This window comes from Anser brachyrhynchus, assembly GCF_964034855.1.
Source record: "Anser brachyrhynchus genome assembly, chromosome: 15".
Classification (NCBI taxonomy): Eukaryota; Metazoa; Chordata; class Aves; order Anseriformes; family Anatidae; genus Anser; species Anser brachyrhynchus.
In genome coordinates, this window is record NC_137733.1 from 13,335,059 (window position 1) to 13,354,543 (window position 19,485).

Sequence of the window (19,485 nt, forward strand, 5' to 3'; positions counted from 1 at the left end):
GAGATGTACGAGAACAACAATTTAGGACCAACGCTCTTGTTCTTGTACTTCAAGCATCACATTTTCAAGCTGAAGACTATTTCACCACTATGAAATTCTTAGCCACAGTGTTATCATCAGTTAGGTAGCGTTCTGTAAAGCAGATCTCCAAAACACCACTGCAAGGATTTTGTTTTTTGAAACTGAATTTTTCAGTTCTTTGCTCTCACAAAGGGTATCTTGCAAGTTTTAATGGAAATAATTCTCCCAGGTTCACAGTCCCTGACCGGTGAGTAAAGCAACACATTCTATTGCAGGATGTGGCACGGCCCACCACTGTAGAGCAATTTGTTCTTCACACGCTTATCACAGTTACTATTTCGGAAAAATCACCTCTTTTCTTTGTTCTCCAAATCTGACAGATATTTTCATTACTCATTTTGAATCGTACAGTAGTAAATTTTTACTTGGTAGGGTTTCATTCTTCTACCTTTGGTAGTACCAGCAATCAGATAATCATGAAAAGACAATGAGATCCAGAGGCTACACAGGATTGACAAAAAAAATGTGTATAAATACAGCTTCCGTAAACAATATTCATCTGTCAAAAAGTATCGATTAAATACTAAGCTTCAGTTTCATAAAGCTAGAGGTCACTATTCCTAAAGGACTTTGATAAAGTTATTTAATGCTTTATTATTATTATTATTATGGCATTAATTATAACATATCAAGGCTTTCATCCTTGAGCACTTTTGGTACAGAAAGAGAAGTTATGTCTTACCAGCTGGCCGATCCGATCCAGGTTATCCAGGAAGTATTTCACTGATTCTCCCTAGGGAAAAAAAAAAGAGATGGAAACTTAGTGTACTTCTAGGATAGAAAATCCAATGGAACTATTGCACTTCCACTTTCCAACATTGAGGTCTAACATAGCTATATCACAAATGGAAGTTTGGACTACATCCTGATATGCTTAAGGAGCTGCAACAACAGAAGTACCCCATCGCTTAACTCACATAAACTGCTGATAATGAAGCAGAGCTGCTATAATTTGCTACTGATGTGTAGGTGAGCTAGTATTTATTCTAAACAGTTCTGTTACTAGTAGAAAAAAAAAGTTGTGTAGAATTTTGAAAAAGTGTTCAAAGTTATCTAGTAAGTCTTTACAATGAAAAGGAAGTGTTATTAAAGGCAGTTCTTTGCTCTGGATTAAAGTAGTTTTTTTCCCCTTGTACAATCAAGGCAGTTAAATGACACTGGGTGGAAGTAAAAATAAACCCCTTCATTAGAAACCAATGTATTTTGCTTGAAATTCGTAACAGTGAACAAAAGCATATCCTAGACCGGTTGGCATATCTTTAGTAAAAGTGAAAGATTCAAGCCACCTAAGATTCATGATAATTCACAACCATGAAAGACATTCTCTTCTACAGACGGCTTCCCTTCTAGGCTCAAGGGTTTTAATAACAGATTTGCTGATCTTGTACAAGACCCCTTGGCAGTTATATTGAAAAGAATACGCAATGTTTATAAAGAAAATGTATCTTTATGTGAACTTCTTATCTTTTTTAAAAAGCTTGCCTGTTTATTACACTCGAATCAAGTGCTACTTTGCACTGACAACTGACAGTAGGTGCCTTCACCACGTTACTAATTTAGAACAAGAACATTCTCAAAATATCATCTCACAGATTCCAACAGCAATATAAATCCTTAAACCGAACATTCTCCTCCATACCATAGGCCTGAGACAGAGGAACAAAATTATTCCCCTCCAGTACAACTTCAAACAGATGCCAACACAACAGTTTATTTTGAAGAATCAGACTGGAGATCAGAGGATTCAGTGTACTGCACAAGGACATACTTTCAGCATCAGGCAAAGACAAAAAGGAGCTGCAACTTATTTCCTGACATTTAAAACTGGAAGCGTCTTCTCATAAAGGAGGGAAAACATATATATTTGCAAAAAGCTGTATGTATCACAAAAGATATACAATATTAAGGCATTAAAAAAACGACTTTTGCAGGGGCGGGGGCAAGTTTGTAAAGAACAATTGCTCTAAGAGCTTCCTTACAATCATGAATTTTCATAAGGTGAAAGTAATTTCCTGTATTTTTTGGCACTCTTTGGGATCAGAAGAGATATCACAGACTGTATGAATACGAAAAAGGTCTTCCTGTACAGCATTAGTCATATTTAAGAGATGGGAGAGCCCAAACGGAAAAGGTCACTGAAGCTAAAAAAAATCCTTCTCTATCTATTGTGTTTTGTCCTGCACAATGCTTGTAGATGTGCAACAAGATGGCAAGCAGGCTGTCTCTGATGTGACTAGTTCCTTTTTTCTATCCAGTCACTTTAAGAGTCCTTGCCTTGCTCATACACCCTCCCACGCTGAGAACAGGAAACAGCTGTATGCACGTAAACTGCTGCGACACACAAGCAAATTTACCTGATTTATGGCTTGTGCCTCCCCTACTTCCTGCCTCACACACAGATCAATTTAACGTTTTGCACATTTATAAGAGAAAATCTAGTTATTGAAAAAGACACATTTTTTATTCAGTGATTTAAGGAAACTAGACTTCGCTATTTTTCTATGAAGCTCTTTGTAATGTTGTAATTACGCCAAATAATTAATTCTGAGAAATTTTAAGCAGTAATTGCAAAATACTTGGATAGCTGGGTAACCAAGTCAGATTGTTGAACAGGTATGCTCAACATAGGATGGGACTGACAGCTCCGAAGAAGTCTGAATATTGTCTTCCAGCACAGAATTCAAAGATTCTCAGTACTTAAGTCAAAATATCTGTTTCCAGTCAAAACAACAAAACCCCCAAAAGCTCCAGAGGGTTCAGAATTAAGAATAGCTCAGAACATTAAAGCTCACAAACCTGAAAAGAAGAAAAAAAAGCTGAACAAAACACAAACACTGAGAACCCCCTACTCTCAAGATGATTCCCCGATTAAAGCCCTAACACAGGAACATAGCAGCATGGGGTCAGTTCCAGCTCCAAAGACTTCTTGGGTAACTTTTTTTTTTTAAACACATTTTATCTGATTCACAGAAAGCTGGTTGCTTCTGAGGAGCTGTGGTATGGGGGGACACTTCAGTTCATCAGCCTGGCAGAGCAGAACAACTGCAGAGAGCACCAACTTATTTGAGCAATAATACAGATTACTCAAATGAGGGAAATAAGTAAACTCCATGTTTTATGACTGTTTTGTATTAATATTTTTCATTGTAACAATTGTATTAACTGAACAATCATTTAGCTTTTCATTTTTTTTCATCATCCAGAGGAAATAGAAAGCAACGTTAATTGGATCTAAAAGTTAAAGTTATTTAGCTTCCTATTGAGCTGTACGTAAATGCAACTTTGAGTGCCATCAATATTATGCAGAGTATGCTTACATGCTTTGGGTATTACATACATACATTTGTTAAGTGTGTATATATATAAATTACACATATAGTTTAAGAATAGGTCACCAGGGCAGGTTTTCTATTCAGTACAAATTAATACAGAAACCAGAAAGTACCAGCAGCCCCTCACACGTTGAACTATTTTTCTCTTGTGGCCACTGAAGAACAGCAACCTGTTCTGGCTTTCTCAGCACAAGTTCTTAGAGATTCTCCAAAGTCACCCAACCAGTCAACTGCACTCAAGAGCTGGCTCAGCACCTCCTTTTCCACCACATCGCAGCCAGTTATTTCTGCTTCACCAGCACAACTTGCCTTAGAAGCAGCAGCAAATATAGCAGCTAATACTTGCAATTAACTCTGACATTAAAGACATCTTTATATAGATTGACTATTTCAACCTATTTTAATGGTTCAACTGAAGAAGCTGAATAGTTTTCCAGGCACTGTAATCTATTTTCAACTATGCTTGCAGGCAGCAAAACAGAAATCAAGCAATATAACCTTTATACTATTTATACTGTATTTAAATTCCTAAGGAAACACACCCCATGATGTATCTTTTACAAAAATCACACAAGTTAGGTCTAGGACAGCTCTAACAGGCTGACTTGTCAAGGAAAACTGTAGCAGCTCAAGAAACTTCCTGAAGATCAACCACCTTCATACAAGTTTAAAGTTTTTCTAGCCTCTGGCTTTCCAAGGAAGACTCAAATCTTTTATTCCACTGTTGGAGTACTACTACCTTTAAAAGAAATAATTTAAGAATATTCATACACAATATTTTTGAAATCTGAAAGGCATTATTTCATTTCAGCTGACGTGGCATTGTGTGTGTTAGTGAAGCATGTCGGTGCTTATGATCTATTAGACTTATTTATACTTATATTATTTAACTTATGATCTATTAGAGCATTTCACATTTCAAAAGTTCTATCAACAAATCCCGAGATGTGTACCAACAACAAAATAAATAATGGTCATCTGCTAGCTTCCCCCCCCCCCTTGATAATTAATCAAGATGTCAAAATGCTGTCTTCCATCTTTGCTCAGTACTGTCTGGGACGAGTATGCTCTGCGTTATGAGATGTACATAATTCAGATACTCCTTTTTAGTACACCAGAGCATAGACTGTAAGCCTTTCTTAACTTCTTGGTCACCACACAAGAGTTACCACAAATGTTCGGATGATTCATTCTCCCACTGCTAATCTCTTCTCCCTCTGCAACACATATCCTCTGAGTAACTGTTCTGCCAACTGGGACCAAGTGAAAGAATAAGGCTCCGTTCCCATTGTTCAGCAGGATGAGTCACTGCACATCTGGGAACTGGGGGAATCGAGAAACACAAACACAAGGCCTGTAACGAGTCCACAAGCTCCACAATGTAGCATCACCACTGGACTTCATTTTTTATTTCTATTTTTTTTTTTAAACTGCCTTATCTGCAGTATCAAGTTTGGTAAAGTTACAAAAGTAGTACAATTTGCTTAAAAAGTGACTGGTGGAAGAGAAAGGGAAAGGTAAAAATGAAAATATTTTTGCTTCCTGAAATAGCATTCTAAAGCTCTTTTTGTATTCTAGATTACTATGAACATGGCAAGTAAAAATCTTAAGGGACAAAAGTCGCAATATTAAGAAATATCTATTGCATTTACTTCTATGTATTTTGCATTATATGAATATCGTCTTAACTCCAAATAATTACCATAGAAAATAACTAATTGAATTCAACTCCTCTGTCCCTTCAGGCTAGATTCATAACACAGGAAATCTCCCCAAAGAAATACTAGAACAAAACTGGCATCACTTCCTTTGCTGCTCATGAGTCGTGTTACATGAAACAAGTAGAAAACACTTGGGCAGAGTTCCCAAATAGTTTTAATTTCATGAAAATAAATGCACAACAGATTATATGCAGATCACTTTAAAATACGCACAGAAGCTCAGAAATAAGAAAAAATGTTCTGCAAGGCCAGAATTTATCAACTTGTCGCTAACCCTCAGCCAGTTATTCAAAGTAACATTGGTTAGATCATTAATAATGAAACGTCCCATTGTCCAGTTCCCTAAAATATAGGCTCGTCTCAAACTTCTCCTTCTGAAAAGCAGTTCCTTTAAATCCTAAAAGACTTGAAAGCAGACCTTCTGTTCCAAATTGGCTTTTTTCCTTTCCTTGTCCCAAGGCCTTTTTGACATAATATTAATTTAGCCCTTCCTGATCATTCTGTCTCTAGCTGCTAAATTTAGAGCAGACAATTTAAGGTAGACCTGTCAGTCTTTGCTTGTTTCAGATGATGAATTAAACCACACAGGAAGGAAATGTTATACTTCAAGGAACATGTAATACAGATCTAACAGGACTCCCACAAATACACAGACACAGAGAAACAGATCCTGAAGTAACTACTGCAAGCTGCATCTGAACCTGTGCGGTGGAAGCAATGGGGATCTGTCTAAAAGCACGGTGCTGTTTGCATCACGCTCTCCATTTAGACAGTGTAAGATGTTTCAGCAGCACAGAGGAAATCCAGGAGAGCCCAGAAGCAAGTCTGGAAATCTGCCAGCCTTTAACCCTGGAGATCTCAAAGACATGCCTATATGGTTTAACTCTTAGGTTGCCTTGTGTGGAGTCAGGAGTTGGAGTCGATGATCTTTGTGGGTCTCGTCCAACTCTGGATATTCTGTGATGCTGTGAATAGGATGGTCTTGAAGCACTGGTACATGATTTCATCCAAATTTGGCCTTTATATAAAGTACTGGCAAAGACATATACTCCCAGAAAACGCAATGCTGATTTGCAGGTAATATCTTTGTTTCGCAGACAGATGCTGTAACCTCATTTTTCCACATTTCTTGGGATTTCAATCACCTGTTGATTGTAAGGGGCCTGTTCTGTAAAAGCAATATATCCAAAGCAGATGCCCAAGGGAACACCGAGGTTGCTAGCACAGAGGTAGAATAAAAGAACCAGGAGACTAGCATTTGAGAATGTCAGAGACTGTTAGATCAGCCACTTCTCTGGTACTGAGATTAAAACCCAAAACTTCACCAGCAAAAAGAGATGCTGGAAGTGCTTTCCTTAGAGACACCTGCTGGACATAACAAGCAGGTTAACATCCTGTCACCGTAACCCATACAACCTTTGCAAGTGAACATGCAGATGAAACTCCAGTTTACACAGCCTGGTTTGGTCCAAGGGAAAGAGACAAACCCTTTATAAACCCTTTGAAAATTCTCAGGAGGGGCAACTACAAACAAATAACCCTGCTCATTAACAAATGCCCTGCATGCGCTTTCAGCAGGTTACTTCTGAACCTGTCCTTCTGTTCAGCCTCACTATTAACGGGGCATGGACTGACCACAGCCTAAACCGTTCCCTTCTCTACAACAACAGTTGATGAACTCTAAAGCGTTATTTTCCAAGGCGACAAGCATGCCTGTGCTTGTTCAGAACTCACTCAGAAGGACGTTGGAGTAACCTAAATTGCCCTGCAATGATGAAATGTTTATGCCCGTTCTTACCGTAATTCCCTTTTATAGATAGTATCTACATCCTTTAAGGGCACTGACCCTCACTGAAGCAAGGCAAACAGCAATATTTCAATCAATCCCCAATTCCAAGGCAGAGACTAACCACTTCTCGCTATTTAAGCCATACATAACAGCAATATCGAGTTTCTCTAACATTGCTTAACTTCCTCCTTAACAACAGCCTGAGCTACTGGCTCCCATCCAGCGACTCCAGAGCTTATCCAAGTTGCTGCTATCTGTACCCTACAAACATACCAGCTACAAAAAAGCACCGTTTGGTTCCAAGCTTTTAGAAAAAGCTACCTCTTCTTTCTGCTGCAGTCGTACAGTGCGAGTATCAGATATTAGAAGTCTAAAAATATTTTTAAAATTCTTTATTTGTCAGCTCAGTACAAACAGGCAATGCAAAAATCTGCTCGTCTGTCCAAGTCAGGATGGCTTTCTATAAACTCATCCTGCTCTGAGATATGACACTCTGGCCAAGCTGTATGCTTTACAGCCCATGAAAAAAAAAAATCATGATCAAATATTTACTTCATTCCTCCCCAAAAGTCCAGGTTAATCTGAGCTCCCACATCATCGATAAGAACTGTGGGCCCCTGGGAGGGAAGTTTTAGAAGCACCCTTCACAGGAGCCCTTCACCACAAGAACTCCTCAACTCCTACATCCATTTGCTTTTAGCAGCAATTGAGTACAGCACCTCTTTCTGGAAAGGCAAGGAAAAAAAATAACCTTTTTTTCCCCAAAACTCTAGGTGTTTCTGCCGCAGCAGGATGTAGAGGAGATAAATTACTCTTGATAGTATGTTAACAATTATGTCCATTTGTCTCAAATATGCGCACTAGTAAAAGTGCCTCAAGGACGAAAGGAATTTTCTCTCAGACTAAGACAGGCTCATCCCACACCCTGAGCTTCAGGAGACATTAGCACAAATCCCTGTCGTTCTGATTTTATTTCTACTACCGCCTCCTCTTCACCGCTATCCCTGCTTCACAGACTTGCATTGACAGGAAGAAAAGCAGGTGTGGACAGCAAAGAAATAGTACTGGCCACCCACAAAACTAAGACACAAACTAAGGCGCACAGGTGCAAAACAATAGAGTTAAGTTATTGCTTTTTTCTTTTCTTTTTTTTTAAATTCTAGAGAAATCCTTATCCAGACTTGTGACATTAGTGATTTAGCACTTTGTAGCCTTCACTGCCTAGCAGCTAGCAAGATTCAGGGAACAGATATAAGGAGACATATACCTAATTCATGTGGAATAAACACAGTTATATTTAAACAACGATAAAAGCCCGACTGCTGTATCCAACATCAGCTGTGTGTCCAGCTCACACACTCACCCTGGCACAAGCAGACGACAGACCTAGTCCCCAGCATCCCATGAAAGGATTCCTTCCTGTTTCCCTGCCAACTGTCCAAGCGACTACATTGTCTAGATTTGCTGCAAGAACCCTTTCATCTCCAACACCGGAGGTTCTCCGTGAAGTTGAACTAATGCACGCCAACTCAACTTTTCATTCCAAGCACAGTTGGCTGAAACGCATAAGGGAAGGCAACTGAAAGCAGCTGAAAGAAAATCCTGAGCTGTAGCTGGACAGATAGATCCAAATTCCTGGTCAATCACTGGCAAATTATCCCATTTATTCTCAGTGGGCAGCTGCCATGCAAAAATGTGTATTTCCAACAAATGCATAATTTAAAGGGAACTGGGTGTTTCTACAAACCACCAGGAGCGACGCACAATCCCATTAAGTGACCTTAGTCCCATGCTTTGTTTTCAGCAGCTCAGTATGCAGACTTGAACCTGCTTTGTTTACAGAAGACATCTGCAGAACTAGAAAAAACGCTGACAGAAAAGCCTTAACTTACTAATTAATTTAGTCAGCAGTGCTGACTATCTGATCAAGACTAAATCACAAGTTTACCAGTGAGTTTCCCTTTCAAACCTTATCAGATAAAGGGATGGGAAATAAATATCTTAGATCTAGTGGGCTGAAAAAAACAGCTAACACCAGCCATGAGAGAATGTTGAGCTTGGACTTTTCCATGGCAGGCAGCCAGCTGGAAAGCTAAGCAACTTGAATGCATTTACAACAGGCATAACCTTGAGTATCGCACAGAACGATGCTTTCCTACACCATTTCTACACCCAAGCATTTGTCGCAAGGTGCCCTAATGCTCCACTTGCTGTAAAAACATCACCTCAGACATGTTTTACTGATTTTTTCTATAATTTGTTGTCAAGGTAATTATAAGGATTGGAAGGAGTCATTTACCCCACACATTTATTTTAAAAAAAGCTTTAAAAATATTTTCTCATTTTTTATGTATGCAACTAGGACATTTTTAGATACAGTGCAGATTCAAACGATGATCTTGCAAGACTGAGAAAGCTGCTCATTATCTGAAAGTTACTTCAGTCTGATTTTCACCAAAAACGTAAAATATAAGTTAAGTCTTAGTTACACTTCAGTGTGCTATTTAACAGTTTCCCTTAAAAGCAACTGTGCAGACAGTAAAGTGCAGAAAAAACACACTCCACTGTGCTTACATTATTTTCAAGTTTTATACCACGTCCACTACCTCAGCTCTCAGCAGGCTCAACTACACAGAACACAGGACTTACAAGTCTTCGGGGGATTCCTCTCTAACCACTTTCTGTTTCTGTATTTTCAGAAAAATTTTCATTTACCCTGGAAACAAATAACCTCACCTTTTTCAGTAACAGCTTGACTTTTGTTAATTCTAAGAGACTGACTAACATCTAGCTACAAAATTCACCTTTTTTGCTTGCTTGCTTTGCTAGTGACTGCTCAAATCAGTGGAATTTCTCTCAGTACCGAGAAGCCACTCAGCATCTCAGTTCATCCACTTAACAGTGAGATGGGAATTCAGCAAGTGACTGCCTTCCCTATAACCCCATCTCTCCTGCTCCAGTGCCGGTCACGACAGCGCATGTTGATCCCTGAAGATGAGGGATGGTGAACTTCTCTGCCTCTGATGATCTGAAACAGACTTCAGTTTCTATTCACAATCTCAAGTTTTCTCTGTGATCTGATTTACAGTCGTTACCTCACCATAGTATTTACTTACATCCAGTCATGATATATCCATTCTTACAAATATATTCCTCCTAAATGAAGGTTTTCACGGTGGGAGATGTTCTTCTAAATATGCACTTAAACCTCAGCACCACTGATATTTTAGTAAGAGGATTTCAAGTAACTTAAATTTATTACTTAATTTCAGAACTTGTTCTCTTTCAAAATATTCAGGATTGCTTTTCCTGCATTTTTGACTTCATCCAACTGCACAAACTCACATTATTAATTTCACTTATTAAGCCAAAATTGGAATGAACTTACCTGAGCTGAAATCTACAGCTACTCAGGTACTGACTCACTAAAGGATCAAACATCCTTGAGTGAGCACTCACAAGATGATGTGGGATTGGTAACTGCATGAACAATAGCTGTATTGTTGACAAATCCATCCAATTTTCATGTGCACTTACATCTTAGTTCTTTGACATAGCCCTTAATCATTAAAAGCTACTATCATGAAGTTCAGGCTTTTAGAAACCACTTAAGGGCTTTTTTCCTCCATGGAAAGTAATACTGAAGACCTGTATCAAATGGAAAGCTCTATTCTTATTCACCCTGAAGCGTATAAATGCATTTGCCTTATAAAAATCAAGTGCTATAAGCATATTAAAACAAATCTAAAGTAAATTACTAATAATTGAAATAAGTGACTTGGAATAAGTAACTTACCTTCCATCCTTAAGGCCTGATTTACATGTGCAAATTAACGAAACCACAGTGGGAACTGAAAAAGGTTTAACAAACTTCTACAAGCTGCTGAGCAGACTAGACTATTGAAAAAAAATCCGGACTAAAGCCCTGGTCGCATCCTACTGAAGCGCAGATGGGGAAGCTGCCCAGCCACGTGCATAGCCATCTGAACTCCTTGCAACCTAGAACGTATGTGCTGGACCAGGAGGATGATGACAGAAAAAGAGGACACAGTAAGTTAGTCTCTCGCCTCCTGCCCAATAAATCCACACATAACATCATTATTAATCCAATACTGTACTCTGACCAAACTGCAAATAGATGGATCAAAGTCTTAAATTCACACAAATCAGAGACAGAATTAAATGTGAAAGAGTTCCATCAATAAACCACCATTTGTTTCAGCTAGAGATTTTACTGAGTTTCCCCAACTAGAATTAAGTGAGTATCATGGAAAGCAAGTCAAATTAAGAGGCTTTGGGGGTGGGGTGAAGAGCAGACCTTCTAAGGACAAACACCAACAGTTTGTTCAGGAGTAAAGCCAAGTGAAGCACAAGTCTGCCACAGTCTGAACTGCAGGAATCTGTGTTGTATACAGAGGAGACATTTGAAAGGTGTCAATAAATTACTTCTCAGAGCAACATGTTTTCCACTTTCTCAAGCAGAAAATCTTGCATGATGTTTCCAAGAAGTTTTCTTCCCCTCCCTCAAATACTAAGTCAATAATAGGGCAAATTATGTTTACTCCACAGAGCTGCTTTAAGTAGAGCTGCAAACTAGTGAGAAGAAATCAGGCTGCCTTCTGCCTTTGTAATAGAAAGCTTTCCCAGATACTGCAGGTTCAGAAAAGGGGAAGAGTATTGAACCAAACTTATTCTTCCTGCTTTGAGAAGGCTACAGCTCTGCTCCTTCCATAGGTGTTCAATTGGCAGCTGGTCAGTTTGTGGCACTGTGGAACCCCAAGAGATTTTCTGGAGCATATCACATTCAGAGGCATCCTTAAGTCACTTAAGGTACGAAAACCCTCCACTGCTGCACAACTATAATTTCACAGACTCAAAAAAAAAAAAAATCACAACTCAAATACTACGTCTCCTCCCTCCCCCTGCTTACCTCCTTCTCTGTGTTCAATACATGTGAAACTGAGCCTCGTCTTTGAATGTTACACAAACACTTGTGATACACTGATAACCTGGAGCACAAACATTTGAAAAAAGTAAACAGCATCCTTGTGGAACTGACATCTTATTTTGGCATCAGGAAGGTTTTACGAAGGAAAGGAACAATTGCCTGGAGGAAGTGCCAGCAGAGAAAGACCTTGCCCTCGTTCCCTGGCAGGCCTGACATTAAGGTGACTTGTGCTCACATGCGACACCAGCTACTTGGTCCATCCTCAGTGCCCCAGCATGTCACTGCCTCAGCTGCTCTAACAATCAACCCTACGGCTGCACCCTACCTCAGATCAGCCTCCCAGATTACAGCACAGCTTCCAAAAAAAAAAAAAGTTATGCCAACAGAAACAAGAACACAGTGCAGGGCAGAACTCCCTAAGCCACAATTTCCTATCACTCACCATGACTGCTCTGTCACAGAACTACAGCCCAAGTTAAGCTCAAGCCTTGCAGACATGCTGAGCGCAACACTCCATGTTATAAAGCACAGCAGGCCTGGGAGGGAGGGAGTAGGAAGAGGGGAAGATAACAGAAGAACAGTAGATTGAAGAAAGTTGCTCTTTACAAGAAGTTGTTGCAAAAAGATCAAGGTTTGGAAAACACAAAATGGTGAGTTATTGCTACGTGATTATCCTACCTGCATTTTCCCTTTCAGCATTCTAGCAGGTCCCATCTTTTAAAATAAATAGGCTTATTAAACGTAACATGTCACACTGACAGTGAACTAAGAACAACTTCAAATCTGTTTTCTTTTTACAAACATATAAGAACCCAGGAAATATGACAGTGAGACTTCCTAGTTTTCAATGTTTCACTTATTTGTTCATCTGTGCTTGGTACTTGTTACTGTGAGCTATGTGGAATCAAGAAACCAGGAAAGCTTTAAAGCACTCAATAACCCTTATTCTACCAAATTCAGTGCCCCCTTCAAAAAATCCAAGCCTTAACCTCTTTTTTTTTTTTCTCCTCTCAATGGAATACCTTAGAGCATTTGAAAAGGCACTGAAGTCACCCTTGCTCTCAGCCCTGAATTTAGGCAGAGAACGAGGTCCAGAATTAGTATGAAAAAGCAGATCACCACTCTTCTGAGCACACACTGAGCCAAGCCAGGGAGAAGGGTGTACAGAAAACTATTCACCACTTCTTTTGCAGTGCCCCCCAACTCCCCAAACCAGCTGTAGGGGCAGAAAAGCACTAATAGAGCACACAAGAAGCAGCAGGAGCCCTCTTTCCCTCTTTTCTTTTACAGAGCTACGCTGGTTCTTGCTGGATCTTGAAGAACTGTATGTAGCTTTAATACACCAAAACCTCTGAAAACCTGTGTCATGGGAACATGAATTCAGTCTCCACTTCAGCTAGATTTTCAAGATTAAAGGACTGAATCCCATCTGACAAGTGGAACCCTTCCATCAGAAACAGCATTCTGTAATTGTTTTTAGACTCCAGTGTCAACAATTAAATATTAACATACGCTGCTGTATTATGCTTGTATTTTGTTGTGACTAGAAGAAAAGTCACTGTCCTCATGCACTGCCATGGTTTTATCCTGCTGTATTTGATGTGAGTCCTCTCTAGCTTCCACCAAATTTCAGTGGGAACTGTTTATTAGCCTCTTTTAGTCACATAAAGAGCACACCTTTAAACACCCCTAACTCGTTCAGACTTCTGGAATACATTCTCATTACTGGGAACCTCCACGGAGCCACTTGTTGCCAATTTTGAAGTCTCCTGAATTACTGAGCTCCATTAGAAACCTTCTGAAGGTGGAAACTAAAGGGTACAATTGAAAGCTCAAGTCTGCTCCCTGAGCTGAATTTCTCTGCTCAGATCTTTCCTGGGCACTAGAAAGGGATAAAAAGATTGCTCCCGTGGTTTTTAGCTGCAGTTGGGTACTGGCTCAGACAGCCTGAACTGAAAATTTCCTTCCTTGTTTCTCACAGCATGTGCCAGCATTTCTTGATGGGAATGCAAAGATTAATTACAGCTGTACTTGCTCTGAACAAATCCTTATATTCAATACAGTCCCACAAGATTTAGAGTAGCACTAATTAGGACTTAGAACAACAATTCTGCAAAGACAGACAGAAGTATTTTTTAGAATTATTTTATGCATAATAAAATGAAAGCTTCTTTCCCAAAGCAGGGTGGCATTTACTCTCAAGAATTGGGAGCCAAAAGGACTTTTCCACTCTCAGAATATCAGATTTTGTGTTTCAGTGCTATTGCTGAAGGTAAGACATCAAATTATAACCACTACCACACACAGGCAAGGATGAGTACAGTACTTATTCTGTAAATCTTTTGGGACACCCAGGCAGTTCCCAACTCGGCTCAAGCAGTAAGAGGTAAAAACAAAAGTTTGTCCTTAATCAAATACACATGAGTAAAGAGAAACTTTTTGACCACAAAAATAGCAAATGATCATGCAAGATACAAACTGTAGTAAAGCATTTTCAACAAGGGAGCTGTATCTATGAAGTTGTTTCTCTCATTCACCTTAACCACACCAAAAATACAGTCAAGTTTAACTAGCATCCATGGGCCAAAAGCAAAAGCTCCTACAGACAGGCTTACACAGTGCCATAAAAACACAAGGCTTTTTAATCCACCTCCAAGAACCTAAAAAAGTAAAAAGCAGGACCACACGAAGTGTAAAATTTCAACCGTTTGGTATCCAGACAGCAGTGCAGTAATGAGGTGTACGAACACACTGCACATTTTACAGACTTCAGAGGTGATTTTGCTCTAAGTTTTCAGCCTTTAAAAGGGGGAAAAAAAAGATGGAAGAATCGTAGAGTGCCAGGAATTGGCTGAGTACTCGAACAGTCAGTAGCACAGGTCTTTCTCTATTAAATTTTATTCAGCATCTGTCTCTGTTCCCATATGGTAGGTGTATCAATTTCTTGTTATCCATTCTTATTTATTATGTATCATCTGCTTGTTACTTTCCAAATTATCCTCCCAGTTCCCTGCAAACTACATTTCATCCAGCTGTTGCATGCTGTCATAACCTAAGGCTGGGGACAATTAGTGGCAGGAATCTTTTTATTTTTCCGCAGAGCATTCAGTACAGAGGGCTTTAATCCTTGCTTGAGACTTCTGGTAGGTAATGTAATAAACTGCTATTTTCTAACGCTTTTCCATTTGCACTGCTTTGAAAAGGTCACAATTCATGACCTTTCTGGTTCTTGTTATTTCTCTCCAATAGCAGAAATTATTAAAAAACAGCTAATAACTGCTTTAGCCATCATACAGCTTCCTGTGGGTGGTTCTACTTGTGAAAAAGGCTTCTCTCATTAAGAACAGATACCATACAAGTGGACTTTCCTAGAATTCAAAGTATAAAATTATTTATGACCTTTCCTTCCAGCCTACTTTAAATGCAAGTTCTTCTCACCTCTTGCTCAGTGCCTCTTATGCCAAAATTGACATTATCAAGTGAAGCTTTCCTTGGTTTAGGTGACAGACAATACGTTATGAAGGCATCCTCAACTCTGGCTCTTACTCCAGCTTAGTCCTTAATTTGAGTCTCCAGGACTGTCCAGACACGCTAGCACTGGTACAGCCCAACAGCACGCTGCTCAAGGAGCTCTGCTGGTGGCAGCAGGCCTGTTAGCATCTCATCTTAACATTTATTTTTAGATTAGTGCAAATATAATAGCAGAGTGAGCATTTAACCCCTGTAGATGCAAATTGACAAACTATACAGTATTAGACAATATCCACACAATCTTGTGCAAAGGCTTCCAGCTGCATTTTGCTTTATGTTCTCTCAAATTTTAATAAAGCCCAAGCTATAACAACTCACTAGCTCTCACCTCCTTTAACAAAATGCCACTTCTGTTTGACAGTTCTTATTTAAGACTTTGATCTGATTTTTTTTTCCTGTTTGGTTTTAGAGACGGGATTAGAAGCCAGGGACTCCAACAGCTAATCCCTCCTACTACAGAGGCCAGCCACAATGCTTTGCAGTATTGTGCTTAAACAAGCAATTAACTTCTTTTGCTGTACAAAGATGAGTCAAACTACATAACATAACCATGAACAATTGAGTTCTTGGGATTAGAGGACAGAACTAGAACCAAGAATTTAAATCTGGACCTCTGGCATTTAATTACCACATTACAGGCATAAAGTCTTGCTTCGATATTTAACTGAAGGGAAACATCTCCATAATTGACCCAGCTATGAATTCAGAACAGGATATTATGCAAGTTGCAGAGATAAAGTCAGCGATTTAATGATCCTTTAAGTCATTGTGACATCTTATGTCAGATTAAACCTGTTTCAGAATTCTAACATAACTAAGATAACAGAAACTTACTGTTGTTTTTATAACAACAAAAATGTGGCTAATTTAAGTGAAAACTTAGAGCACTATCACTCCTTAAGAGCAATAGCTATATTGAAACCGGCCTCTATACCAACCTCAGCTTCACAATCAGCTTTGTCAAAAAAAAAATTTAACCTAACATTGTTAAATACCGATGTAATTGACTTTGAGCACTAACACTGGAATTAAAAAAATATCAAGGCTCAATAACGGCAAGAGATTCTAGTTTGTTGTGCTCCTGTCAGTCCATTGGTATTTTACGAGTTTCTGGGTCTGAGTGACTATGTTCCACGTAGATGTAGAAAAAAAATCTGTAGACCTTCCTCAGCAATAATTTAGTTTCACAGGAATTCTGCAAACTAGAAATATCTGCAAGTTCACAAGTAACTTGCAAAGAGTTATTGCTTAGTCCTAATTACATGCATTAAAGGGTAACAAGATTTCCCACGCTGACACTTTGAACAGCACGACTATTTCCTTTGTACATCTCACCAACATTGGTCAAGCCCCAGTAAGTCTCACTGACGAAATATGCAAGTTTCATGGCTCTGAAAAAAAAAACAACAAAAAATCCTTACACAATAAGGAACATTCATAACCTCCCGTGTAAGCTTATACTCAAGGAACCACAGAATGACTGAGGTCAGAAGGGACCTCTGGAGGCCAGCTGGTCCATCCCCCTGCTCAAGCCGGGCCACCTAGAGCAGGGTGCCCAGGACCATGCCCCCAGATGCCTTTCGAGTCTCTCTAAGAAGGGAGACTCACAACCTCCCCAGGAAACCTGCGCTCAGTCACCCTCACTGCAAAGAAACGCTTCCAGACGTTCAGATGGAACTGCCTGTGCTTCAGTTTGTGCCCACTGGATTTTGTCCTGTTGCTGAGGACCACTGTTGCCTGGCTGTCATCTCTGCATCCTCCCTTCGGGTGTTTAAGTACGTGGGTAAGACTCCTCCTGAGCCTTCACTCCTCTCCTTCTTTCCTCACGGGAGAGGTGCTCCAAACTCTTCATCATCTTCACAGCCCTTCATCAGACTCTCTGCAGTAGCCCCGAGCATCTTTCATACTGGGGAGCACTGAACTGGACCCAGCACTCCAGGTGTGGCCTTGCCAGTGCTGGATACAGGGAAGAACCACTTCCCTTGACCTGCTGGCAGTGCTTTGCCCAATGCCACCCGGGATACCGTTAGCCTTCAATGCTGCAAGGGCACACTTCTGGCTCACGTTCGACTTGGTGTCCACCAGGACCACAGGGTACTTCCTTGCAGAGTTGCTTTCCAGCTGGGTGGCCCTCAGCATATATTTTTGCATGGGGTTGTTCCTCCCCAGGTGCAGAACTGCACGTGATCTTCATGAGGTTCCTGCCAGCGTAACAGTGATTTGCAAAACAAATAGCTTATGTTTGTATTACGGTCAATTGTACAAGTTGAAGCTGATTTAACGCTTGGTATTTCCCAATGAGTTCTTAGTAAGTGCATTAAGTCAATACCAGATGCAAGTTCTGCATTTCAGTGCTGCAGCATGCATGTTGAAAGAACAACAAAATGTTTAGAAACACTTTTAAAGCCCATTGAACTCTTCCCTTGCATCTTAAAGATAGATGATCAGTAGGAAATGTTTAAATTAAGGATTCAAGCAATCTCCACTGAAGTATTTGAACACACCAGAGACCTCTCTCACAGATTTCATTTAGCATGTCACCTTAGAAGTCACTTAATTCCCATGTCAAGCAAGTACTGTTTCACTGCCCAACCTTTCAGTTCGCTTGGCTTATGGAAGCAGCCAAAGGCTCCCACAACCCCCGTATGCTGGTATACAGCCCAACTCCTGGTCACCTTGCATTACTGCAATGCCCAGAATGTCTGTGCCAAAAGTAGGCCATTTAGGGAGCAGTTTGTCTGCTTTGCATCAAGAACTAATGTGAGAGACCAGTTCATCAACTCCATACTGCCCAAAACACACCGCTGGCTGCCTACAAGGCTTTGAAGCAATCAGATCCTTACAAAATTTGAACACAGCTATACTAATCCAAGGGGCAGGCTGGTCACTGTGCAACATTTCCAACACACTATCTGTTCTGCCAGGCATAATTTAGCTACCTCCATTTATTTCAAGGATCTGATTGAAGAAAAAAAAAAACCCAGTTAACTCATAGGGGAGTGACTCACACCCCATTATAAATATTCCCCCCCCCCTAAAAACCCACACCCCAAAACACCCGGAAAATGGAGAATCAATAAAGAAAGGGTCTTTAAAGCATTTTCCAGAGTCTTCCCACATCCAAGGCTTCAGAGGCTCCTAGCATTTGAAGTCTTACTGGAAGTGTTCCATACAATTCCCTGAGCAGAGATCTAAAAATAACTACGGACACAGTAGTAAGTTTTCATCTATATTTGCAAGCCCCTTACATCCCTCTCAGGAACCACTACTTCCCATTTATGCTGACTTTTAAAAGGACCTACTAAACGTTAGAAATTGTTTCACAAGTGTAGAGAACATCAATAATTATTAAATTTAAATCGATACTATAGTGATGGATCATCTATATATCCTGCATTTTAAGGATAACTGCATTAAACCAGATGTCTTTCACAGCAAGGCCATGCGCTCTGTTCTGCATGAAGGACGGGTATCTGTAAACTCCAGTCAGAAATGAGTCTGGCAACACGTGAATAAATGGGCACAGTCACCTTAACGGGCAAACGGTCCTTGAAGTTCAGAGTAAATAGTCCTACCAACCCTGAAGAGATACATTGTACAACAGGAGAAGTTCAAGAACTCTTCAAATATATAGTAACAGGCTAGAAAGTATTAGTATTTTGAAAGGAGAGAGCAAGAATAATTGAAATAAAGATACCGCTTTGACTTCCAGTGTTTGGGATGTACATAAACAGTATGCGTGTTTAAAAAAACACCAATCTGCTAAAAGAATGTCAATTTTACTTTAACAAACCAAAGAAGGGCAGATGATTGTCTTTTCAAATCTGCTCATAGTTGTCATGAGCTCTGTAAGTGCTCGCACACAACACGCCGCTATTTTTGACCATGACGAAAGTATCACTTTCTTGCACGACAAGTCCTATTTAGCCCATCTTTATCCAAACTGACAGAAAGTACGCAGTGTCACAAGCAGTCCTAAAAGTAGCTGACCTCCCGTCAGTTTTTATGCTTGTTCTGGACACATTAAAACAAAAGTGAATGGCTTCTCACGTTCTCCCACTGAAGTCCTGGGAAGGGAAAAAC

The 19,485-nt window shown here is 39.9% G+C and overlaps 1 protein-coding gene across 2 annotated transcripts in view; it reads right to left on the reverse strand.

Moving 5' to 3' along the window:
* GNA12 (G protein subunit alpha 12) overlaps nt 1-19,485 on the reverse strand; it is a 43,343-nt gene that overhangs the window by 7,332 nt on the left and 16,526 nt on the right. For both annotated transcript variants that reach the window (XM_080556425.1, XM_080556426.1), the window contains one exon: nt 764-814. In XM_080556425.1, coding sequence (XP_080412551.1) covers nt 764-814 — 51 coding nt within the window. The remainder of the gene's footprint in view (nt 1-763; nt 815-19,485) is intronic.